Source organism: Catharus ustulatus, chromosome 20, assembly GCF_009819885.2.
Source record: "Catharus ustulatus isolate bCatUst1 chromosome 20, bCatUst1.pri.v2, whole genome shotgun sequence".
NCBI classification, from domain to species: domain Eukaryota; kingdom Metazoa; phylum Chordata; class Aves; order Passeriformes; family Turdidae; genus Catharus; species Catharus ustulatus.
The window spans coordinates 2,960,877-2,986,467 of record NC_046240.1 but is presented as its reverse complement, the minus strand read 5'-3'; the positions used below and the strand labels follow the sequence as shown (position 1 = coordinate 2,986,467).

The 25,591-nt window shown below is 46.2% G+C and overlaps 1 protein-coding gene across 1 annotated transcript; it reads left to right on the top strand.

Annotated features, from left to right (window-relative positions):
• Positions 1 to 563: 563 nt before the first annotated feature.
• Positions 564 to 25,192, top strand: METRNL (meteorin like, glial cell differentiation regulator). Its single transcript, XM_033076722.2, has 4 exons — positions 564 to 815; positions 6,496 to 6,884; positions 23,512 to 23,571; positions 24,243 to 25,192. The coding sequence occupies exons 1-4, from the start codon at positions 703 to 705 to the stop codon at positions 24,557 to 24,559; spliced, it is 879 nt and encodes a 292-aa protein (XP_032932613.1). The 5' UTR covers positions 564 to 702; the 3' UTR covers positions 24,560 to 25,192.
• Positions 25,193 to 25,591: the final 399 nt, after the last annotated feature.

Genomic DNA, 25,591 nt, shown 5'->3' with positions numbered 1-25,591 from the left:
CACTGCGGGCACTCAGGGCTGTACCCGGGCACGGGCTGTGGGTACCCAGGGCACCCGGGGCTGTACCTGGGGACGGGCTGCGGGTCACTGCGGGCACCCCCAGGGAAAGGCTGCGGGTCACTGCGGGCACTCAGGGCTGTATCTAGGGACAGGCTGAGGGCACCCAGGGCTGTACCCGGGGACAAGCTGCGGGTCACTGCGAGCCGCCCCAGCACTGAGGCTGTGTCTCAGTAACTTTCCCAGCCAAACGAAACCCTGCCCGTCATCACCCCTTCCCTAGACAGGGTAGCGTGGGGGTGCCCAAGCAGGGCGGGGCAGGAGCAGAGCGGGCTCTCACCCGGGCCAGGACCTGTGCCAAGGGGGCTCGGGGCAGCCCGGGCCGGGCCGTAGCCGCGGGCGGCCGCTGCTCCCGATCCGGCGCCGCGTTTTGCCGGCGCAGCAAGTGCCTGCCTCGCCGGAGGAGGAGCGGCGGGAGGGGGAAGGGGAGGAGGAGCCGGCCCTCGGCCGAGCCGCTCCCGCCCCTCAGCTGGGAGCCCGCAGCCAGCGGGTGCGAGCGGCAGAGCCGAGCGGCGCCGCGCCGAGCCGGGATGCGGGAGCCGGGGATGGGGTAGCCGCCCGCGCTCCCCACCATGTAGGCGAGCCCCGGGCGCCGTGCACATCCCTCCCCGCCGCCTGCACCGCGTTCCACCGGCCCGGGGGACCATGCGGAGCGCCCCGCTCTCCGGGCTCCTGCCGCTGCTCCTGGGGCTGCGGCTGCTGCTGGGCGGCGGCGCCGCGGCTCAGTACTCCAGCGACCTGTGCAACTGGAAGGGGAGGTGAGGCGGCATCCTACCCGGGCAGGGGGAGCGGGGGCTGCCGCATCCATCGCCGTCCCACCGGGGGAAGGAGTTGATGCCGAGCACAAAAGGGAGAGCCTCCCGCTGCGGTGCCCAGCCGGGGCTCGGCGAGCGGGACGGCGGAGAGCCGGGGCTGGGGGCGGATCTGCCTCCCTCCCTCCCGGCGGTCTCGCCGCGAAGAGACGCGGGGCAGCGAGGGATGGATGCATGGATGGATGGATGGATGGATGGATGGATGGATGGAGGGGCCGGGGCGGGCTGCGCTCCCCTCGGGGCTGTTCGGGGGGCTGGGAGAGCGAGGGCGGTGCCAAGCCCGCCGCTGAGAAGTTTGTCCCCGCGACCATCTTCGCTCGGCGGCCGCGCCCGGGGAGCAGCGAGGCAGCCCTGGGGCTCGGAGCGGGGATGCCGGTCAGCCCCCGGGGCTCGGAGCGGGGATGCAGCCCCGGGATGCGCTGCACCTGCGGAGCGCTCCCGCCGCAGCCAGCGCGCTCCTCCCGGGGCTCCTGCTGCCTCCCGGCCGCTCTCGTGCCTCCCTCCGAGCGCGTCCCGCTCAGCCGCAGCCCCGCGCTCCCTCCCCGCTCCCTGTCCCGCGGAGATGATGATGATGATGGTGATGGTGATGGTGATGGTGATGGTGATGAGCTCCAGGAGCAGGGGCTGGCAAAGCGATCTCGCTCCTGATTTATTCTAATTGCGCCGGTTGAGAAACCTCTCCAGTTCTCGAGTGTTTATCTCCCAAATTATCTTTCCTTTAATTGCTTGTAATATGTTTAACGCGTGTGGTTGTGTCTGTGACCTTCTCCTCTCTTTATAGATTTAAAAAAACAACTCTGCTCAACCAGCAAGTGTTGCTGGGTCAGACTTACTTGAAGAGTAAAATGGTTAAACTCGAATACACTCTTCAGAATGACTTTCTGACTTTTTCTAACATAAAAGTGTAGCTGGCCTGTATCAATGGGGTGTTTTGGAGCAGAGAATTCAAAGTGGGGAAACAATTGGATTGACTTTCAACATCGTGATCTCTTATCTCTCGCTGTCTGAAACATGGTGCTTCCTATTTACTTTTTTTTTTTTTTAGTTTTTCTTGATAATTAATGCATAGTTAATAGCAGTGAATCCACTTGAAGCTGACTGCTTGATAGGGATCAAACCTCTGACAAACTCCTAATTTGTCATTTTTCTTTACAAAAAAAAAAAAAAAAAAGACCCAAATAAAAAACAAACACACAAAAACCACCCCAGCCCTCTCAAACAAACAAAAAACCTCCCTGAAAATACTGTACCAAAGCATCCCAGCTGTGGTACTTACCTGGACCTTACCACCTGGTACTGAGCAAGTATTTTAACAGAATGGTGACAAACACCAGCAGTTCTGTCCTGCTTTGCTCTTATTTTTGTCCTGTTTTCTTAGAGCAAGCAGTGACCCCTCATGTCACCTGAGCAGGGTTGGAATAAGTGAGTGTCAGCTAAGGGGGTGATGTTGGCTAGGGGGGAGTGAAATCTTGTAACTGAGTTTGGGATGAAGCTGGCGATGGCAGCTTGGATTTACTCACCTGTTGTTCTGGTGAGCTGAAATGGTGACAGCTTTGTGATGAACTTGTTGGATGAGCAGGGAAGGAAGAGCAAAGTTTAGTCTGGGTGGTTTCACTTTGCTGGGACAGTTTTGGAGTTCAGGTGGGCTGGAGTTTAGGGAGGGGATAAAGTAACCCAGGCTGATTTAGGCCTTACTGGTGGGAAACAAGTGTTGTCAGAAATGCTGGCAGTCCTAAGGCCATTCAATATAACCTGATTTGTCCTAAAAACACAGCAGTTAAGAAGGAAAGAAAGTAATTTGATGTACCAGTAATATAATTAATTAAATATTTCAGTGTGAATACTAAGAGTTATATGGGTTGGAAAGAACTTTTATTTTTAATGTAGAAGATAGTATTTTGAAATGGTGTGATGATTTTTACTGTTAGGAAAAGTTATGAACTAGAATTCCAGATATAGCCTTTCTTCCCCACAGTCAAATCATAGGTTGGCTTGTGCTGGTGGATTTGAGATTTGAGTCATGTCATGTTCTGCAGTAAACCTGAAGGTGTTTTCTTACCTTTATATACATGTGTATATATATATATATGTCTATATTAAAAGCAACATTCTGGATATGGTTTTTTGTTTTTTTTTCCCTGTTAGCTTGTGGAGAAGTTATGAGCTTATACTCCTGAGTAGGATGAAGAAATCCTTCATTAGAATTCCTCTGGATATCCCCCATGCTTCCAGGGAAATCTGATGCAATGCCCAGCTTGACACCTGCAATTTAAGTAGAAGCCATAATAGCATCTTAATAAATAGCTTGTCAGAGAGCTTCCAGGAAAGCTTTGTCCAGGAGAAAGCAGAAATTTCACTATGATGTGTCCAGTTATTACTTTTGCTGTAACTTCAGGTTTTTGTGCTGCAATGACCTCTTGATGCTTTGGGCAAAAGTGCTTCAGTGGCAGGCTGAGAGAATATGCTGGTCTGGCATGTTTGAGTGTAGCTGTAGTACAGAGAATTCTGCTCTTATGTGGCTGCTTTTGTCCATCGCTTTTGCCCTCAGTATGGTGGATGTTCTGAGGAATTCTTAATGTTCTCTAGATCGTTATCTCTTATTAAATTCTCCAATTTAGGAGCAAAAGTTCCCTGTGTTCATTGCAGGGAGGACATGGGTACTTGTAGGGCTCTTCTGTCTTTAACAGAATAAATAAATAACTGAAGTAGATAGTGTGAATATTCTTCCCATTCCCTTTTTCTTTAAATAACACCTGTTCCACATTGCAGCATAACAGCTCACTGCAGTGATATTGCAACAGGTTTTTCAGGGCAAACATAAAGGGATGGCTGAAGCCAGAAAGGGAGAAGAGCGAGGAGACAGATGCAGTGATTCAGGATGTCCTCACGGATTGGTATGAGGAAGTAGCTGTAGAAGTAAGTCCCAATAAACAGCACACATTTAAAATGGGTGATGGGTGATTCATCCATCCCTGCAACCATGAACACCTGTCCTGTGTCCTTGCCATATAATGAGAAAACCAAAACTTGGATGAGTCTGGAGAACAAAGAGGCTCCCAGGTCTCCATCACTGGACATGGTGTGTCTGATGAGTGGGTAGTGAGGGCTGAACCTGGTGTTGAACAGTCTCAGTGTGAGCACAAGTCATTCTGACTGAGAGCAAAGTGACAGGTTTTACTGGATGATGATGGTTGCTGTTAAATAATGTGAACACGTATTTTGAAATCTGCTTAACTTTTGAGTCATCCTTTATTATAAGTCTTAATGTGTGCAGGTACTTGTGCTTGATGTATCTGTCTAATGGCATCACTCTTGCCTGTGGGATATAATTGGCTTTCAGAAGATAATTTCAGAGTCCGCCCTGTTTTTCGTTTGAACAGTGTGAATGTTTGCACAAAATTAATTTAGCGCTTTTTTTTTTTTTTTTTTTTTTTTTTTTTTTTTTCCTGCTGGCAGAAATTTACTGCCTCAGTGTTGTTGGGATCACTTGCAACAGAAGTTTCACTGCATGAGTTCAGAGAGTTTTGCCCCTGGTGTCTTCCTTCTGTTTAAGCACTCAGGCTGGAATGTTTTGTAGTGTAAGTCCTGCAAAACCTCTGCAGCTTGTTTTGATGTCTTGAGTAGGGACAAGTGATGTGTGAGGATAACTTTCTGCTCCTTTGCTGAGGAATAACCTTTAAACTGTTTAATTTTGTTTATTCATAGCTTGCACATAAACAGACTTCTGTTTTCTGTTGAGTGGCATCATGTGTGTGCTGTGGTGAAAACTGATTTTGTGGACCAGATGTGGATTTACAGTCAACTTGAAATATCCCTTTGCAAGTAAAGTTTCCTGAATGTGTTAAGCACTACTGAATTTGAGGGCAAGAGACCAAAGGTTAAAAGCTTGTCCCTCTTTCCTCCTCATCTGTGTTCTTGATGTGGCTTTCAAGATTCTTCAAAAGCACGTTTGGAGGCTCTATTGTTATTAAATATTACTTTTTTCTTTCTGAGCTTCCTCGTGTAACCTCTATCAAGTGGGTCACACCGACACTCACAATAATGAGTCACGTCAACAGTAAATGCAAACCATATGGTTTGGTGTTTTTTCCCTTTTACACATTGCTTGCAGTTACTTTCTAAGTGCTGACTTGAATTTAGACCCTGTTCAGTACCCGAATGTGTCTTTGGGATGGGGAACTGTGTATTTGGAGGTTTTGTTGAGGAACCAGGACTTGATGTCATCACTTGCACTACACTAAAATATGTTTTTGCCACAGATTTATGGTGTAACCTCAGACTTAATATTTTAAAATTATTTTTTCCCCTGTCTTGATTCATCTGCCTACAAGTGGGAATGTTGTGAAGCTTCCCTAAAGTCTTGCAAAGCAGACCCATGAGATGACAAAGAGTCTGTTTTTGGGTGGTTCTCTACAGGCACAGGATAAAAGATGCTTGTGTTTGGGAACAGGGTGCTCAGAGCATAGGAGGAGAAACAAGCTTGGTGGTGATTTGCTCATACTCAGTAGGTTTGTGACAGGACAGAAACAGGGACCAAAGGATTTTTCCTTAATAGCCCAAACACTGCAGCCAATAAATCAGGCTTCCCACAGCTTGTTCTTGCAGCTGCAGTGCTGCACTGTGCAGTGTTGTCTTAGGGTCACTCTAGGTGAAGAGCTGGTGGGGTTGATCCAGCATCAGTGATGGGCAGCAGGGGTTGTTTGGAGCTGCCCTCAGCTTAGGCTGTGGGCAAACAAGCCATGGGGATTTACTGCCCATCCTGCTTAGCAGCTGGGCCTGGCACCCTGTGTCGCTCTCCCATCCCATCCCATCCCTGTGGTCTCTGTGAAATGGTTGTTGGGGTGTTCGTTTTTGGCCATGGTAAATGGCCACATGTTCTCTTTCTTGCTAAACACAGCTCTGTGTCTGCTTGTAGCCCATCAGTGAAAATGATAAACTGAGCTTAAACCTCGTACTGGGTAGCAGTGGAGGAACAAGTCCCTACAAGTTCCTGAAAAAAGCAGCACAGTTCAGTGCTTCCCCAGCTATGACAAGGGAGTGAGGTGTCTCTCCCCTCTCTCCTCTCTCCTCTCCCAGTGTGGAGGTCGGGGCTGCCCAGCAGGGCTGGAGGGTATTGGTAGCACGTAGAGCATTGCTTTTGCTGCAGTTTACAGGGTGAGCTTGGCATCCCTCCCAGTTTCAGATCCATTGGGAATATAGACTTGGAAGGGGAACAAAGTACTTGGGAAAAGGTGGAGTCTGATCTGTGAAGCTGGAGAACATGCTGGATTGAGCCACCAGGAAGGGAGTTTGAGCGTACGTGTTTTACTCAGTATGAACAGCTCAGCTGAGGGGCAGTAACTGAGCCTGCAGTAATTTCATTGCTTTTGATCATGTGCTTATATCCTATTTAATTTTGAAGCCTATTACTAGTGGTTTGACGTTTTCTTCTGGGGGATGATTTAAAATTGTCCCATAATATTAAGAAGTGTTGCAAGAGACCTGCACTGCTGAGCTGGATGGGCCAACACCCAGTGAAGTCCTGGGCTTCCTGCACTTCTTGCTGTGTGTTTTGGAAGGCTTGAGGCTGACATTCACATTGTTAGCTCTGTCATTTCTCTAACCTTCTCTTTCTTTCTTCCTCCAGTGGCTTAACCCACGAGTCTCACAGGAAGGATGTTGAACAGGTCTACCTCCGCTGTTCTGAAGGCTCCATAGAGTGGATGTACCCCACGGGAGCACTCATAGTCAACCTGCGACCCAATATTTCACCTGCCTCTTACAAACACTTGACTGTTTGCATAAAGCCCTTCAAAGACTCTGCAGGAGCAAATATTTATTTGGAAAAAACTGGAGAACTGAAACTCTTGGTGCGAGATGGAGAGCGCAGCCCCAGCAGAGTGTATTGCTTTGGCTATGACCAGGGGGGGCTGTTTGTGGAGGCCACTCCCCAGCAGGACATTAGCAGGAAGATTACAGGCTTCCAGTACGAGCTGATGAGCAAGGGGATTGCAGCTGATTTGCACACAGCTTCTGGTGAGTGCCCGGCTCTTGTCACACTTCCACCTCCTCTGTTGGCTGCACAACAGATGGCTGAGAGTGAGTGAGTGGGAAAGTGCTGGATGGGAGTTTCTGTGCTTTTAAGGACATGTTTTATAAACAGAGCTATTGCAGAAGAATTGATTTGGGTTTTGGTTTGTTGTTGTGTTTTGGAAGCTGGTGGCATGGGCTGAACTCCAGTGGTTAGCTGAGGGCCACAGTGTGAAGGATTCTCTGTCCCCTGGCAGGTGCAGGGTGTAGTACAGGAGCTAGCTTTACCCTGCACTGAGCTCTGGGGTGAGCTGGGCTTCCCAGCCTTGCTGTAACACTTCTCTGACTACTTTTTACTCAGTTTTTAAGACCCCGCTGCATGTTTTGAATAATAAACATTTGAACAAGGAGGCACTCCTTTTCCTCAGTGCTTTTTTTCCCCCTTTGCAAGTAGTGCTACTTGCTGACCTAATTATTGCTTTTTCTGTTTTTTTGTTTTTTTTTTTTTTTTTAATAATTCAAATAAGAAAAATGGTGTGTTTCTTCCTCAGCTCTCCTTATGACACTCTCCTGAACATTACTGTGCCATGGCAGAGCTCTTCCACACTGTGACAATACTTTACCAGGACAGTGTTGTCTTTCTCTCAACCATTATGAAGAACAAGTTTTGTAGGGAGGAGTTTTACTCTGATGAAAAGCTTAGAGGAAGGAGGAGTGGACAAACGGAGAGATCATACAAGCCTGTAAAGTCTGGTACTAAATAGCATTTGGAACAATGGCTTAGATGTGACCCAAGTGTGCTGAGCAATCAGTTTGAGAAGAAAAACTGGAATTTGTGCAGGATGACAGGGTGAAAGGGGAATTCCCTTTAGATAGGTGGGATCTGGTTCAAGCATTTTACCCATTCAGGGTTGCCTCTGGCTTTTATTCCCAAAACCAAGGAGGGGAGATTTTCAAAATATCCCAAGGAATTGCAGATTTGGGGTAGTTTGTCTCAAATGACTGCAAGGGTTTCAAGGTTTGGGTATTTTAAGTGGGGAAGCAGATTTGTTTCAACCAGATTTCTCCTTTGTTAGGTGGGTTGCCTTTGCTCTTTTGGGTGAAGGCATCAAGAAGAGTCCTCAGAGCACACTTGGGATGACTCAGCCCAGGGCAAACCCGATGTTTAATGAGGCTGTGTGGCCCAAAAGCCACAGAGTGGAGGCTGGCCAGACTCTGCTGATGCCACATGCTCTGAGATGCTGCTGGATAAGCAGTGTGTGACTAATTAAACTGCAGCTGTATCTTCCAGGGATATCTTCTCTGGGATGAGTGATTGCAGAACTTGTTCCATCCTCTCCCCTCCCCTGGCTCCTTTCCACACCAGGCTCTGGATTGTCTGTTTGTATTTGTGCAGCCCTGCCAGTGTTAAGTGTTGTCATGCCAGCTCAGATGGGGCTTTATTTCTGTGCAGCTCTGAGCTGGGCTCAGCTGAGCAGAGCTGGGCTCAGGGCTGATGCAGTAACCCTGGGAACTGACAGGTGGCAGCTTTGCCATTAAAACAAAAAAATATAAACACAAATATTCTAAATTCGAAGTCACTGCCTTTACTTTTGCCATGTTCACGAGTGGTAGCTTATTATTGGGCATTCTGCATTTTAAGCAGACTGCTCTGCTACATCCAAAAAGTGCTGCAAATAAAGTGGGGTATCTCTGCAGAGCTGCTTTCCCAGTAAGATCATTTGTGCAAAGATGAATATGCTGTGCAGAATGTCAGCTATGTAGTAAAATTCCATTGCAGAAGACATTAAATACATTGTTTAATCAGTTATTTGGGGAATGTTCCCAGATTCAGTGCTGCTTTCTCTGTCAGGCTGTGAGGATGGAGACACAGACAGGCTAATGAACTTACTAAGAAAAGTCCTGTGCTCTTTTTTTCCCAAAAGAAGTCTAAATTGCTTTTGCTTATAGTAAAATAATGTGACAGAAACACTGCTTATCACTGCTGGGTTTAGTCTGCACTTAGGGTTTCTCCTGAGCTGTGCTAGCATTGAGGACTTGCTGCTGACATCCTTTACCACCACAAGCCAACACAAACTGCTGTTGTTTTCAGAACTAAATGCTCTTCTTTACACATAAAATCTTGGAGATTTTTAGAGCTAATGGGAGTATTTTTTCAGGGACGTTCAGAAGTCAAACTGAGGACTGAATCCAATTACAGCCTTCCTCTTTAATAGGCACATTAAATCACTCTTTCAGTGATTGCTGTATTTTCAGCTGTAACAGACACTGGTTGAGTTTCAGTGCTGTCTTATGAAACAATGTGGTGGGGAATCTGCTCCATTCTCCAAGTGTCTTGTTTGACTAGAAGGAGCTTTTTAATAGTTCATCAGCAGAGCCTTCAGGGCAAACTGGGGATCTCTATTGTATTTTAAATTACTTCTCTTGCCTTTTTTCGGATCCCCAGACTCTGGGGAGGGGCTGTGCAGGGTGAAAACACGATGAAAATGCCATACATGACTCTTTCCACTACTCACTTAGATGAGCACTTTTATTTTCCTATAAATATCTGTATGTCTGGGGGAACTGCCAAATAGCTGCCTTGTGAGGCTTCCACAGAGCAATATATTTGAGGCTCTTTGCAGTTTGTGGACCTCCTCTCTTCTGGAGCTGCTTCTAGTTTTTCTGTGAAACCTCAGCTGAAATGTGCTTTACTGAGCTGTTCATTTGGAGGGGGAGTTTGCAATCACTGAAATCACTGAAGATTTCTTCACTGGAGAGGAGGCTCAAGTCAGAGGCAAGTGCTGACCTTAAAGGAGCTGAAAACTGGGTTTAAAGTTCTGCATTTCCACCACCCTTACTTCTGAGCCTTGTTCACAAACGTGGCTGCTGTTTTTGGCTGCTGCACTCTGGAAAAAGGAGGCTGCTCGTGTCTCAGTTGCAGTTTGACAGAGTTTAGCAGAGCTGGCAGGAGGTGTGAAGAGGTGACAAAGATATGAGATGCTGTTGTAGATGGGCTCTGAGATGTGCTGGGCAGAGGAAGCTGCAGTGCTGCTTCTGATGGCAAAGAGCTGAAAATCGCAAATATTGCATAATTTTCTTGCTGCTTCAGAGTGGGGAGATGACTATCATAAAAGACCCAGGTGTGGGCTCAGTAATCCAGCCCTTTCCTTGTGCAATAACTACTTGCTAACAACTTCTCCCCGCTTTCCCTAAACGCTGTGTTTGTTTCCTGGTGATAATTGTTGTACTCTGCCCTGGAATTACTCTCTCTTCCTAACCTGGCATCCCAGCGCTGATTAAAGGGTGTAAGTCATCTGTTTAATACTTTAATGACCTGTTGTGTCCTTAGAGTCCTGACATTGCAGGGTGCATCAACAAATCAACAATGCTTGGCATGGTGCCTGTGGTTTAATTAGAAATCCTCAAGTTTTATTAGTTTACAGCCTTTCTTTCCCACTTAATCAGAGTCTAGCAAATAATTCAGTAGAAGACATATGCAGGTTCTGCGTTGGCCTTTCTCTTTTTTTGGAAGGTTGAATGAGTTAGGGCAGTCTTTAAAATTTTCCAGATTTTGGGGACTTAACCCTTTCCTTGACTCTGACTCTGCCTTACCACATTGTCAAGATTTTCCTAACTGTAGGAAGAATTTGTACAATACTGAATGATTTTAATTCAGGTTGCTGACATCTGGTATGGAAAGGTTTTTACTGTGATAGTAGCAGCCAAAAATGCATTTCTGTGGGGTTGTAGTTTCTTAAGATGGGAAGAGGAGTGAAGGCAAACGTGTCACAGTGCTTGACATCATTTAATGGGAGTAGTCCCTAAGAAGGGTCACCTTGACAATTCAGGCATCTTGATGGGTGTGTTCTCTCTTCATATCCAAAAGTGATGGTTGACTGAAAGTGCTTTTGATTTCAGATTAGGCTTTGGGTTGCACCCCTCTATCATTCCCATCCACACGGATGCTCCATTAACTCCAGCTCATGCTTTGCAGCCCTGCTCTGAAGCCTCAATGTTTGCCCAAATGAAGAACTGGGGCACTGTGACATTTTGGCCTGAGGCCATTGGAGAATCAGCAGAACCTGTTTAAGTTGTTGAATTCTGTTGATTCTAATCTTTTCTGCTTGTGCTGGAAGAAAATACTCTGAGTATCAGCTGTGCTGCCTATACTGGTGAGTATATGGAGGTTTTTGGCAAAATATTGTTTGGCCATATTCTCCCCACAAGTTTTCTGAAGTGCTGACCCACAGGAGCTTCTCAGCAGTGCCTGGTTTAGGTCTGCCTTGCACCACAGCAGACTGCTTCCATTAAATTTCTATGAAAACTGTGAAGGTCCCTGGAGAGTAATTTACTTTTTGAGTACTTCAGCTTCTGTTCAACTAATCTGAAACAAGAATCTGTAGGTTTGACCAGAAGTTTTGGAGAGGAAGGTGAATCTTCCTCCCTGTCCTACCAAAGGAGCTTTATTTTGTTACTTAAAGTCTCTGTTTCAAGGTGTCTCATCAAGCGCTGGGTCCAGCTTTGCCTGAGCTGTGTAATTTGCTTTTCCCATTGCACACCCATGGGGATGTCTGTAATTCAGTTGTCAGAGCTCAGAGGATATATTGAAAGCCCTTTCATTACCCACCTGCTTTTTGTAGTAAAGAAGTCAAACTTTAACAAAAATGCCCCTTTATCTTGATGGCATCTACAGACTCAGTGCAGATTCTATTAACTGGTTTATATGCTTTCTTTATTAATGCTGGGTACCTGGCTGAGAATATTAATACATAGGAGGCACAACACTTGTGTGGGTATCTGAAAAACAAGGCAAAACTGGATAAATCCAGTTTAGTAATTAACAGTATTCAGCTATTTCCTGTATGCTGTTAATTTACTATCCTGAGAAAAAGTTCAGAAATTCAGAAAGCTTAGAAGGTTTGAGCTATACCAATGTTTCTGCTAGCAAATGGCTTTTTAAAGCACTCTTCTTAACTTGTGATCTTTACTGCAGTGTGTGTTTGGCAGAGGTGGGGCTCCAATCTGCCCTCTCTGCAGGCATCCTCCCAGGGCTCTATTGTCATTCCACCTTGCAGGCTCCTGGTCTCATGCTTTCCTCTGGTTCCTCACAAATATTCAATCTTTAGGGGTTTTTTCTTTCTCAGGGGCTGGATGTGCTGCTTAGCAGATCATGGAATCACAGAATGGTTTCTATTGGAAGAGGTCTTTGAATTCCATCCAGCCCAGCCCTGTGCAGTGTGCAGGGACACCTTCCCCTGGTGTCATTGCTCAGAGCTTCATCCACTCTGGCTTTGAATGTTTCCAAGTTTAGGGTATCTACCACTACCCTGTGCATCCTGTTGCAGTATTTCACCATCCTCCACTGGTGTATTTTTCACTTCTTGTCAGAGTGGAAACTTTCTGGTGTTTTGTGCCAAGGCTGGCAAGCAGGAGACTGTGCCTGCTGTGCCCACTCTTTGCCAGGTAACCATGACTGAGCTCCTCGCTGCTGTGGGCAGAAGAGGTGATGGAAACTTGGAACACTTAAACTGAAAGTCCCCATGACCTTTATGCCTAGCACAGGTTCTGCCTGAGTAATTGTGGCCATCTGAGGTGTTGGCACTGTGCTGTGTGGCAGAGGGGGAGCACCACTGGGTGCTGCATGGGCTCTGTTCCAATTCCCCCATCAGATAAAAAAATGCCTTTCTGTATTTCTCCCCTCCCTGCTTTCTGTGCAGGTTAAAACGCTCCTACCTCTTGGGGCTGAGGGATGAGAGCTACATGGTTTTTAAGGTCCCAAACTATCCTGTGACTCTATGAATTGCACAGAACAGGTTGATACTGCATTCCTCCCATTTGGGATTTGCTGGAGAAATTAATAATAAACAGCAAAGTTGAGGGATTGGCTCTATAAGCCTGAGCACACCTTGCTGGGTGGCTCACCTGTGCACCTAAAGCTTTGATGATTTGACTTTTCTCTAAAATGTTATAAACAAGTTTTAAGAGAAAAACATCTGAAAAAAGCCTTTATTGCAGTTCTCACAATACAGTGCAGTTAGGGGCTGTGTAAGGGATCCTTCTGTTCCAGAATACAATATTTCAAATGTTTTGGGTGGTTTTTTTTTTTTTTTTTTTTTTTTTTTTTTTTTTTTTTTGTGTATGCTCCCCCTCCTTACAGGAGTCTGTCCACACTAACTTTGTCTTTTCCATAGTAATGTCAGATCCAAAACTTGGTACAAAGTAACCATGAAAATATAAACATTAGCATTCCCTAACCCCCACGTGCAAAAAGCACATTTAGAGCTGTTTTTGAGGTGTGTCACTGAAGTGTGTCACAGAGCAGCACTAGCTGGATCAGGCTGGCTGCAGTGTGACACAACCTGCAGTGGGATTAATTTTGAGAAGCTGGAAACCTGCTCCAGTTATTCATGTGCCTGAAGTGGTCAGGTTCGCAGTGAATGATTGACTGGGTGGGAGAGTTTGAGAACAAAGTTTTTGATTTTTTTTTTTTCCCTGTGTGGAATGGTTCAAAGTGCTGTTCTGATGCTCAGGCAATGCACACACTCACACATCATCTTGAACCAAGCAAGGGTGATGTTTTGGGGATCTGAGTCTGAAAAATGTTGGACTAAGAAGCCTTCATTTAAAATAAAGCCTCTATCAAAATAGGATGGATTCCTAATTTAATCTCTCCTTCTCCCAAGAAAATGGTTTTGCCAGCATCTTCTGTGACCCTGCTTGCCCTTTGATGTCGGACAGGAGTTGTTTTTGCAGTGGGCAGAGGAGGTGACAATGGGGCTGCAGTGATAAATACACAGCTGCAGGGGAGAGGGGGATAGAAAATAGCTGATTTTTGCTAGACTGGCCACGAATGCCGTTACCTTATTTCCCAACTCAGTGGGCAGTCAGAAGCAATAAGCAGTCAGGTGAATTGTGCGGGCAGCTGGGGCTCTGCTCCGCTCTGACCTTTGTGTACCTCCAAAGATGGTCCCACAAACAGAGCTGCAATCCAGCCCAGTTGCTTGGCAGTCTTTAATAATGCTCTGTGCTTGCTCTGCAAAACTGTTTAGTTTGCTAATTCCTGAGGCTGTAGCTAAAGAAGGGATGAGAGGGCAGGGAAGCTGCATTCCTCTCCCCACTCACTGAAACATGGGCCAAATCTTCCCTGTGTTGGAGTCTTGATTTGCAGGACAGAAAATCTCTTTCACCTCAATCTGTGCCAGAAGCCAGAAAATATCCACTGAAATATTGCACAGACACTTGGAAGATATCCTGGACCTAAAGCTGTGATATGTTGTGTCTGCCCTTGGGAGGTTTAATTCTGGCTCAGAAAAGCTGCTGCCCTGTGACAGCCTTGGTCCAGTTAACGTTTGGTGCTGGTTCAGATTTGTGGAAGGATTTTTTTGGTGTGGGTTGTATGGGCACCTCCCAAGTCCTTAATGAGATTTGAGCATTAATTCCTGTAATGGGCACCACCTCTGGGTTTGCCCATGTGCTTTCTGCAGTGAAGCCCTGGGAGAGCTGTAGTGATCAGAGGTGCTGGGAAGTGCACATGGAGCTTGTCTGGCATCCCACTGCCCTGCCTGCCTCCCAGCATCATTCCTGTTTGCACAGCATGCACCTCTGCCCCACCACAACTGCTGGTAGATTTGCACCAATTTCTTCTATGTGTAAGTGGGTATCAGAAATTTAAGAGAAAAAAAAAAGTTCCTATGTAGAACTGGTGAATGAGCTTGATATGACCAAGCACAGTGTAAGTAAGAAAATGTGAGGTATCCCAAAGCTTTTACAAATGAGACGTTTTAAGTAGATTTTTTTTTTTTAAGGTTAACTGAATAATGTTACATCAGTGAGGATCTCTCTCTGTGTAGATGTAGCCCCTTCACAGCCCTTCTCAAGAAAAGGCTGATCAAATAAGCATGATTTTATAATGAAAACTAGCCTTGTTCCTTCAGAGGTCTCCCACATACCAAAAAGAATTTGATTTCTAGAAACAGGACAGAGAAGGACCTGTGTGGAGCTGAGTGCACATATGCTTTTTTCTTCTTTTCTTCCTTTTTCTTTTTTTTTTTTTTTTTTTTTTTAAGACTCACTTAATCTTTGATCTGTCATTGCTCTGCTCTAGGTTTAACTTTAACCAGCCACTTGTTTCTTAATTCTATTCCTCTGCTCCATCAGAGGCATTAATGGACCAGACCGAAGAGGAGGAGGGAGGGAGGCAGGGAAAGCTTTTGTGTTCCTGGCAGGTTTCCAGCCTGGTAGTAGGTGCTGGCTCCAGGCTCTCCTGCAGCCCTGGCAGGGCCATGGAGCAGTGCTTGGCTGCACAATTTCCCCAGGGCATGGGAGTGAAAAACACCTTACTTGTTCATTTTGTGCTGTGCAAGCACTGCATGACAGCTGAGTGCTGTGTTAGCCCAACAAGGCATCAAAAACTTTCTAACTTCACCTTTTCCTAGATCTGACCCCTGCGAGCTTTTACAAGGCTTTGGCATGACTTTTCTTTAGAAGAAAGGAAGAAATATTTTCACAGTGAATTTGGGAGGGGATGAGCCAAGCCATAAGTGTTAGTGTGTTTTGGGTCAGGGCAGTATTTCCTTTGGTGCTGGTGGCAGCTGGGCAGTGCAGGGGTGCAGCTGCCTGTGCTGGCACCTTCTCGTGGGGTGACAGTGAGGGACACTGCCCCAGCCTTCTGCTGCAGGTCAGAGGGCATCAGAGCAGCCCCTCCACCATCCAGAGGCACCTCTGACTTCCAGCAGCTCATTTCTCCTCATGCTTCCCACTCCTAATCCCCTTGGGGCTGTAGGGGTAGGTTTGAGGAAGGAGAGAGGTATTTTCTGTGAGATAGTCAAATAGAGCTGCTTTTTTATGGCTTTATAGTGGTGTCTTGTGCACGTAGAGCAGGAGAAATTCCCAGCAGTTATCTTGCTGCCATCTTTTCCCTTTAATTGCAGTTAGGGAGGGAGAAGAGGAAAGCAAAAAAAAAAGAAAAAGAAAAAAAAAAGGGATGTGTACAGGTGCTGCTTGCACAGGAACGTGGGCTGGTGTGGCTGCAGAGACACTTCTCGTTTGCTGGGCTCTGCTGCAGTGCTGGGAGAGGAATTTGACTGACATCTGATCTTCTGAGTTTGACTTTTTGGACACAGTATGGTACAGACTTGCCTGCAACTGAGGGTTTTGATAGAGCTGTGATGCAATGGGTAAGTGTAGGAGCTGGGCTGGGGTCTGGCACTGATCCAGTCACCATTCTGTCTCTGCCCACCCCAGTGCTGGGCTTGGCCACAGAGGGGAAAGAGGAGGGACACAAAGAAGTGACACAAAGAAGTGTCTTGAAGCTATGACACTTCTCATCCTTTCTCCTGGATTGATGCAATTCATGCATGGAGGTAGAGTTTAATAATGTTTAACGCTGCTTAAATAAAAACTGCTCTGTGGGTTTTTCATTCCTTTTGTTTTGTTTTAAGTTTTAAACAAATGGCTGTGTTTCTAGCTGACCTTTCAGCTCATTTGTTAGAATGGCTGCTGCATCTTGGAACAGCAGAAAGGCATCAATCCCAAAGGATCCTTACGTGCTCTGTATCTGCTGAGCCAAGTTTCAATGTGAAAGCTGCTGCAAATGGAGCTTGCCTAGTACCAAATCTCTTTCTCACATTGTTTACATAAATAGTTAATCTTTGGTGCTTAGGGACTTTAATACCCTCTTGGAAGACAGTTCTGTGAAAAGATAAATTTCTGGTTTATGATCTTTTGTCCTAACGTTTCTCAGAACACAAAGGTCATCACATCTCTAATGATGAGGTTTTACAATATGCTTTTTTTATTCTCCCTTTGCAGGAAGGAAGTGGTATTAACTCAATTCTCTTGTCACAGTCCATGCCACAGCCTGCAAAATCTGCATTTCATTAAATTTATTTGCAGGTTTAATTGTTCTTGGCCACCGTCTATATTTTCCAAGTTAATTCTGGAAACTTGCACATATGTGCAAGTTGAACTGAGTGTTAGAAACGAGCTAAGGCAAGGAATGGGAGTTGACTCCTTTTCTAGAGGGGTAAAATCACCAATATCCCTTCTTCACACAGGTCAGGGAAGGACCCATTGCAGCACCATGATGTTGTTCCAGCTGTTCCATCATCACATTGTCCTATACCAAATGCTGGCTGTGTTGTGGCTGTTAGAAGAAGGAAATCTTTGAGTTTTGTATCTGTGCTCATGATCCTTGTCCCAAGCTGCCTCTTATGCTCAGCACAAGGCCTCAGAAAAACTTTCTAGCAAACAGGGGGTGAACATTTCTGCCTTCAGAAGAGCACTAAACTCTCTCATTATGTTACTCATAGCATTAACCTTGTGTTCATCAAAGCACAGCCTCATTGTGGCCTTCCAGTGCTTAAAGGGGACTAACAAAAAAAAGGGAGAGTGTCTTTTTACATGGGCAGATAATAAGATAAGGGGTAACAGTTCTAAACTAAAGGAGGAGAGATTTAGATTAGATATTAGGGAGAAGTTCTTAGCTCTGAGCATAGTGAGGTTACTGGCACAGTGAAGCTGTGGCTCCCCCATCCCTGGAAGTGTTTAAGGCCAGGCTGGACAGGGCTTGGAGCAACCTGGGCTAGTGGAAGGTGTCCCTGCCCATGGCAGGGGTGGGATGAGATGATCTTTAAGGTCCCTTCTGTCCCAAGCCATTCTGTGATTCTGTGGTCCCATGTCTGAGGTTTATTGATCCACAGGGCTGGGAGCAGGGCAAGTCCAGCTCTCCTGTTTGTTCCCTGACATGCTGGAAAAAGTGCAGTGCTTGCAGAAAGCCCTGTAATCCTACCCCATCCAAAGACAGGAAAACCTTGTAAAACAAAGGAGTGATGAGAGAGCTCCTCTGTGTGTTGTGACAGGGTGTCAGTAATTTCCAGCCCAGCTGTGGAGAGGCTCTGTGTCTCCTGGCCCTGCTTTCCCTGGCTGTGTGGCTGCAGGTATTGTGTTCAATGCAGGTGTGCTGGAGGCAGCTCTGCTGGCCTCAGCTCCCAGCCAGCACGTTCCTTTTCAACATGAGCTGCTCTGACAGTGCACATGCACTGATGTAGTTTTAGGTGGTGTTTCGGTGTGGGGGTTGTGAGGGTTTTGAGGTTGAATGTTGTTTTGGCTTGCTCAGGAAGAGCTTTCTGAGGTGGTGAGGAAAGTTGAGGTGTATCAAGAAAGGAAAGGACTAGTCACAGCCTGGTAAACCAGAGTGGTTATCAAATTCTTGTCCACCTGCACAGCAAAGCTGATCTTTTTGTTTGGGATATGAGCTGTGAGAGGTTTGCTTCATGGAAGAAATGAAGGAAGAAATGCTTCAAGGAAGAAATGCTCCTTCAGAGAGGAAGCACAGGCATACTTCAGAAAAAATAATTACAAGGATTTATTCACTTTATAATTAGTTAAAGCAGGATCAGGGCAAGATTTTTTTTTTCTTTTTTTTCTTTTTTTTTTTTTCTCATATGATGTTTGTCCCTAAACTTCTGTCTCCCATCTGAATCACTGATCCAGTAAGCAGTTGAGACACAATCAGTTTTGCTTAGGACTCAGAAAAATAATGGAGAAACACACCATTATTGGAAAAACCACATGTCTATTTTTATAATCTGCTCTGGGAAGTGTGCACGCTGTGTTTCCAGGAAGGAGACTCATCCTGTGATGCCCTTTCCAGTCTGGGTGCTGCCAGCAATTGCTGCCAGTTACAGGGCTGGCAGCAAGAGTTTGAAAGGTGTGGGTGGGTTTCTTTGTTTCCTATGAACTGATGCTGATGTCAGGCTGAGGGAAATGGGTCTGTGCCCCCACACGGGTGTGGCTGGAGGTGCTGCAGTACAGGGACTGCAGCAAGACCCATCTGAACATCTTGAAGAGAAAAGACTACTTGTTTTAGTCAGAAGATTTAAACCTAACAGCAAATAACGCTTCAACCCTGCCTGGACCTCCCTGGTAGCTTTTGGTGCTTAAAAAGGTCTGGTTGCTCATCAAAGGGCTGCTCAGAAGTACTGAGGTGTGGGTGATGTGTGCCATGGAAGCTCAGATAAAGAGCTCTGTGTTTCCTCCCCTACCGTCACACCTTCACCACACGGCACGCGTGCGCCCGCTGCTTCACCAAACCAAAGGGTATTCCTCGGTGAAGTGGTTTTCTGCAATTACTTTGTGTTCAACATTTTCACTTCTGCTTAAAACTTGTCTCTTCCTGTGTGTGCTGCCGGTGCAGGGTGGATGTTCAGCACAGCCTGTCTGGGGACACAGGGTGGAGAAGGTGTTTGGGGCTCACTGAGCGGGGTTTGGGGATGGTGCAGGGACCTGCACCTCTTCGGGGGTTCTGGTAGCTGTGGGATCGTGGAGTGCGTTGAGAAAAATCTGGAGAGGCAGGGGAAACTTCTTTCTTGTGGGCTGGAAGCTGGTTTTGGGGTAAGGTCAGGTCAGCCAGACCCATGGGTGGCTGTTGAAACACAAAAGTTTCAAAAGTGGAGCAGGCCCCTTCATGTGGTTTCTGTGACGCCTGCAGCCAGAGCCAGCACGCCGCGGTCGCCTGTGTCCTGCAGGAACTGTCATCCTCCACAGGCCCTCCATGGTCGCCTGTGTCCTGCAGGAGCTGTCATCCTCCACAGGCCCCTCCATGGTCGCCTGTGTCCTGCAGGAGCTGTGATCCTCCACAGGCCCCTCCATGGTCGCCTGTGTCCCTCAGGGAGCTGTGATCCTCCACAGGCCCTCCATGGTCGCCTGTGTCCCTCAGGGAGCTGTCATCCTCCACAGGCCCCTCCATGGTCGCCTGTGTCCTGCAGGAGCTGTCATCCTCCACAGGCCCCTCCATAACCCCCAGCTCCTCTGCCCAAGGAAAGAAGTGCTGTGTGCACACCAACCAGAGGAGGATGGGCTGGAGCTGTGTGTGTGACCCCAGTGACACCTCCCTTCTTGGGCAGAGTGCTAACTGCAGCACTAAAGGGGCATTCAAACCATCCACAATATTTGGGAGAATCCTTTCTAGACAGCCCAACTCCAGGGGACCCCCTGAGCTCATGGCATCTCCTCGGGGCACGTCCCTCTCTCTTACAAGCGGTTCTGCCTCCCTGTGGAGAGGTCCAGGAGAGGACCAGAAACGTGTTTGACAAAACTGTTGGCCAACAAGTGCGGTCTATTGTTAGCATCGCCTCGTCCTGCTCAGTAACACCAGGTTCAGAGGGCAAATCGCTCAAAGCAGCTGGGACATGGCTGCTGGCTTGTGAGCAATGATGTAATTACATCTCCCTCTGTGGGGAGTGAATGGAGAGGCCTTTGGGGGCACTGGGCTGGGGTGTTGGAGGGAGAGGGCTGCCTCAGGTTACTTCAGGTCAGGGTACTGTCAAAATCCATCAAAGGCATCCCAGGAGAGGCGGCAGCCGACGTGCACAATGCAGGCTTTATGCCACTGCTGCTGCAGCTCAGTTATAGGCATCTTTGGAGGAGTGTTGCTTTTCTATGGTTTTTTTTTTCCCACCTTTCTCCTGCTGCTGTAGGAATTAAGGCTCTTTGGCTCATCAAGTTTAAAGGAATTGGAGCAGCTGACGTTGATATTGTTGTTGCAAGTTCATAGGGTCGTTTTTGGATGTGAGAACCTGGGCAGCCCTCAAGACATCCCCAGGGAGTGAGGATCTGGCAAACACAGCTGCCTTGTTTAGTAACCAGGCCCAGCTCCCCAGAAAATGAACATCTTCACCTGCTGTGCATGAGTGGTGTGCTTTCTTGGGGTTGGTTTTTTTTTCTTTTAAATTTTTTTAATAGTTATAAGGATGCTTCCTGTTCTAGCCTGAGGTGTGTGTGTTATTTTGACCTGTGGATGGAGCAGAGCACCTGCTGCCCAATCCAAAGGGAATGAGTGCTGAACTGCAGCTAAAGCCACGAACTTTTCTGTTAAACACACAGATTCCTTCATGGCTGGGATTCAAAAGAAAGTGTAGGCATTGCCACCTCCTAAGGATTTTGTTTCTTTTATGAGCCTTTTATGAGCCTTCATAGCGATGAGGCTTTGGTTGTAGCCAGGGGATGTTATTTACTTTTTAATGGTCCATTTACCTCAGCAGTAATCCTTCACAACTTGCTTTCCATCTGTGCTTTCATACCTTGTTTTGCCACTTGCAAGATCTATTTGATACTCTGTGAATGCAGATGTGGGAGTTATCCTACAGAAGAGGATTTCTGGTCTTCATCTGTCTGGAGTTGCAGAGACGGGTGGTGGAAAGTGGTTGTTAAAGCAGCTCACATGCCACCACACTGCTGTGAGTCAGCTGGACCTGAAGCAGGTTTTAAGTAATGATCTAGTGTGAGCAATGCTGAGCATTTTTAATTTCCTTTTGTATTTAAAAAGGATGCATGATTTTCCCTAGGGTCCACAATTAAAATGATTAGATTCTGTGTACACATGGAGATTTGTTCATTTGATTTATTACAGTGTCAGTCTATTTAAATGGAAGGAACCACTTTTGAAGCATTTTGTTTTTCATCTTTAATGCTGTTGCTTGTGTGGCACTCCTTTGGAGAACAGAAATGCCTTAGTCATTTCGGTGTTTCCAATTTTCTGATGGGTTTGGATGAACTACAGAGATGTCTGGTCTAAACCAAGACTTAAAAAGTCTGAGATGCCTTTTTATTACAAGGTCTTTCCAGAATGGAATATCTGAACTGCAGCTGTGGGTTTAGAGGATGTCCTTCAGCTGTACTTTGTTTTGGAGCTTGTGTCCATGTGAAAATGCCATGGGATTTGTGCAAGTTCCCTCTGTTTGCTTGGTCTAAGTCAGGTTCTCATTTGGACAGAGGGAGCCTGGGGAAGAGAGACTTTTGTCCTGGATGGATTTGGGAGGTGCCATGAATGAAACAACTCCAAGTAGGATGTTTAGGAACTAACACACTGAGACTTGCCCAGGGAAGTGGTGGAATCACCATTCCTGAAGTGTTCAAAATGTGTGTGGATGTGGCATTTGGGGCAGGGGTTAGTGGTGGGCATGGCAGTGCTGGGTTGGACTCCATCTCAGAGGTCTTTTCCAACCTGAATGATTCTGTGATTCTGTTACAATTTATTTTGTCAGATGAAGCTTGTATGTTTGATCAAATCTCTCAAGTCTAAAACTTGAAATATCTTTAGCCTGATTTATTTTAGTGCTCCAGTTATGTCCAGTCTTCATCTGGTTCTGCATCTCTCATGATATGAAACATTTTCCAAACTTTTCTGAAAAAGAGAGCTGAAATAGTATGTGGGGAAAGAAGGGCAGGGAAAGCTGGCTTGTTTCTGAAAGCTTTGGAGGTATTCAAGCTAAACAGAAATGTGATTGATCCAGATGCTATTTTGCCTATTCCTTGTCTCTTCTTTTGGAGCTTTTTAAGCTCCTTGAATTATTCCTTCAAATATCCCTGCCCAGAAATGTGCATTTTACATTTCCTTTAATCCTATTAAACAGTGTGTTCCACTGTGTATGAATCATCTGACTGGAGCAAATCTGGTGGATTTGGTTCAATAATCCTTCTTTCTGGATCACTGCCTTTCTGGGTCCCTGGAAAAAGGAGATTTGCCATGTCTTGTGTCAGAGAGTGGCTTGTACTTGACAGAGCATCAGAGGCACCAGCTGTGTGCTGTGTGGACAAGCTTAAATCTACTTTCAAGTGCAATGGATACACTTTGGGAAGCAGGTGGGGGCAGAGGAAGGCTGTGACTATTTGGGAATCTGAACTGAGTGTTTTCAGATGTTGAGGTTCAAAACCCGAATTTTTTGGGGTTGGGGAGAAGTGTGGTGGCTTCAGTTTGCATTTTGGTGGTGACTGTGATGGAATCTCATCATCCAGTCCCCCCCAGCAGGAGCTCTGCTTTGCTGGAGTCTGTGCCTGTGCTGATCCAGGGCTCCTATTTTTCTGGATGATGTGTGGAGGTGACACCAGGTAACAGAGAAGGTTCTGATCCTTGTGCCAGTGTGGCACACTCTCTGAGCATGGCCAGGCAGGGCAGTTCCTGATAATAAGCAAATTCCTGAACTCAACAGGGTGTTATAGAAACATCTGTATTGCAACTACAGCACCTTCTCCTCAGAAATATCTGGCTGAGTACAAAGAGGAGCCACATTCTTGCATTGATTAGATTAGTGCAGATATCCAAATGTTTCCAGCAGTACAGGAAATGGTCTTTGTGCTGCTTGAGCTCAAACAGATACGGGCTCGAGTTTCCGCTCTGCCTCAACGCCCTCCAACACATGCATTGGGGTTTTTCCTCCCCTCTTTGCCTCCCCCACTCTGTAACCTCCTGGATCTTTGATGTGGTGATGACTAAATGGCCCAACAACACTTGATAGAAATTGTAAGAGAGAAGCTTTGCCACCAGAGAGTAAAAGACACATGATCTGAATGCTTTTGAGTGATTCTACAGCAGAGCGCCCTGCAATGCACCCAGGACCAAAATATATTTTGGATAAATGCAGGATTGGTGAAGACATTCCTGCTTGGGTACAAAAATCTCATGGAGGCTCTAGGGTTAACTGGGGTTAGCCCCCACTTCTTGTAGAGGTAGAGATGCCAGACAGATCTTTGGAGTGATTGTGTCCATGTTGTGCGTGTTTGTCAGTCACGTTTTTGTTTCGTTTAAATGGTTTATTTATTTAAATTTACTTGTTTGCTGCTCTCTTTGCTAATTGTGACTCTTGCTGTGCAGCTCCCTGCCGACCCTGCAGTGACACTGAGGTCCTCCTGGCTGTCTGCACTAGTGATTTTGGTGAGTTGCTGTCTCCCCAGTCCCTTCTCCTGCCATAAACACCAACAGGCACTCCTCACACCTCATCCTCCACCAGCAGTAAATGTGGGCTAAGGGTGCTGGGCTCGTGGGGAATTCTGAGGCGCTCAGAACTGTCTGCACCTCCCCAGGGTGGACAGAGTGACACAGAGTGACACAGCAACTGTGGTAGAAGGTCAAGGACTGGGGTGCATCTAGGAGAGACCATTATTTGTTGCCCTACAGTGTTGGTCGACTTGACAAAAGACCAAAAGTTTCACTAATTGTCCATGCTTCCCCTTTTTAAAGGGAAATTAGGGTTAGCTGTATCTGTAGTGGCTGAAGAACAGAAAGTACGTGGTCAGGGAGCATTTAGCACATATCTTTCTTGTTAGAATTCTGCATGATTAATGCTATTTTTTCTGATTTAATTATTTTTCTGTTTAAATTAAATATATGGGTGCCCTTTGCTGGACAGATTACAAACATAAACTATAAAAAATGCAAATATATACTGGAGGTTACTGGATAATCTTAATAACAGAATAACAAAGGACCAAACTTGGGCTGCTGTAGTGAAGTCATTTCCCCTGGCTGCACAGGCCTGAGTTTAGACTAGGATCTTCCAAAGCATTTTTGAGTAATTAATCCTTAAACCCTTTTTCTGTTTCCAGTCATCAGAGGCTCCATTCAAAACGTAACGAACGAGGCAGAAGAGCAAGAATCCATAATTCACGTCGGTGTCAACAAACTGTACAGGCAGAAGAGCAAAGTCTTTCAGCTGACAGGGGAGAGTGGGAACTGGAGAGGACAAATAAAGACCTTGCTCGAGTGTGGGGTGAAGCCAGGAGATGGAGACTTCCTCTTCACAGGACGTATGCACTTTGGGGAGGCCAGGTTAGGCTGTGCCCCTCGATTTAAAGACTTCCAAAGGATGTACAAAGAGGCAAAAGACAAAGGGCTAAACCCATGTGAGATTGGCCCAGATTGAAACCCCCCGTTTGGCCGAAGATCACTTTTAGCATTTGGCCAGGAATATTTCCTGGCTGCAGTGGAAACTCTGAACAGAGCTGGTAACTGGGGCTGGACAGAGCTGGAGGCTGAGACCCCCCAGCCTGAGGTGCTCACAGGCTCATGGGAGCAACAGAGGTACGAGCTCAGAGGGCTGCCAAGCAAGAAAGGCTGGATTTTTAACCAATCTTGTCCTTATGAATTAAGTTATTATATTTTTTTAGTGACTTCCTTAGGAAAACAAACAAAGAAAACTCCCATGTCTTAATAAAAGAAAAACCCAAATGAAAGCCAAGATGCCTTTGTATCTTTTTAATACTAATTTTTAAAAATGTCTTAAGCTGATGTAGCATTTGGTATGGCGTATTCTGTATAAATGGTCAAGAATGTGATAGAGCACGGTAAAACATCTTAACATTGATGCTTTGTAAAAAGCTTGGTGTACAATTCAAAGTTGTTTCTTATGACAGAAATTTATGGAGCCAAACTCTTATGTGTGTGTGTTGGTTTTTTTTTTTTTTTATTTGAAAGAATGTACAATTGCTGCCTGCAATTTTTTGTCCAGGCTGGCAAATTCTTTCCATTCCAGAGAAATAAAGGTCCCTGGATTTGACACATGCTGTTTAAAATCTTTATTTTTTTCTTTCTTCTTAAGGCTGATCTCAGCTAGTCCAGATGTGCTCATGGATCAGTTCTGGGCTGCTCACTTATTTTGTGGCTTCTCTGAGCAGAACCAGAGTTCCTGTGAGGCATTGGGAACCACAGTGTTTTCAAAGGGGAAGCAAGAGCTATTTTTGGAGATTTTTAGACATGTGTGCAGGCAAGGCTTTAAGTGTTCTCTCTGATGCCAGCAGTGTTATTTTGGGACCTGCTCCAAAGGCAGGCTGCCCCTTCATGTTTAGCTTGAAGCTTTTGAGTGTGCTGGCTGGTAGCTTGGCTTGAGTGACTGCTCATGCCTGAGAGTCCTGGGGACATGACCAGGCCACCTTGTGAAGAACAAACACTTGGATCA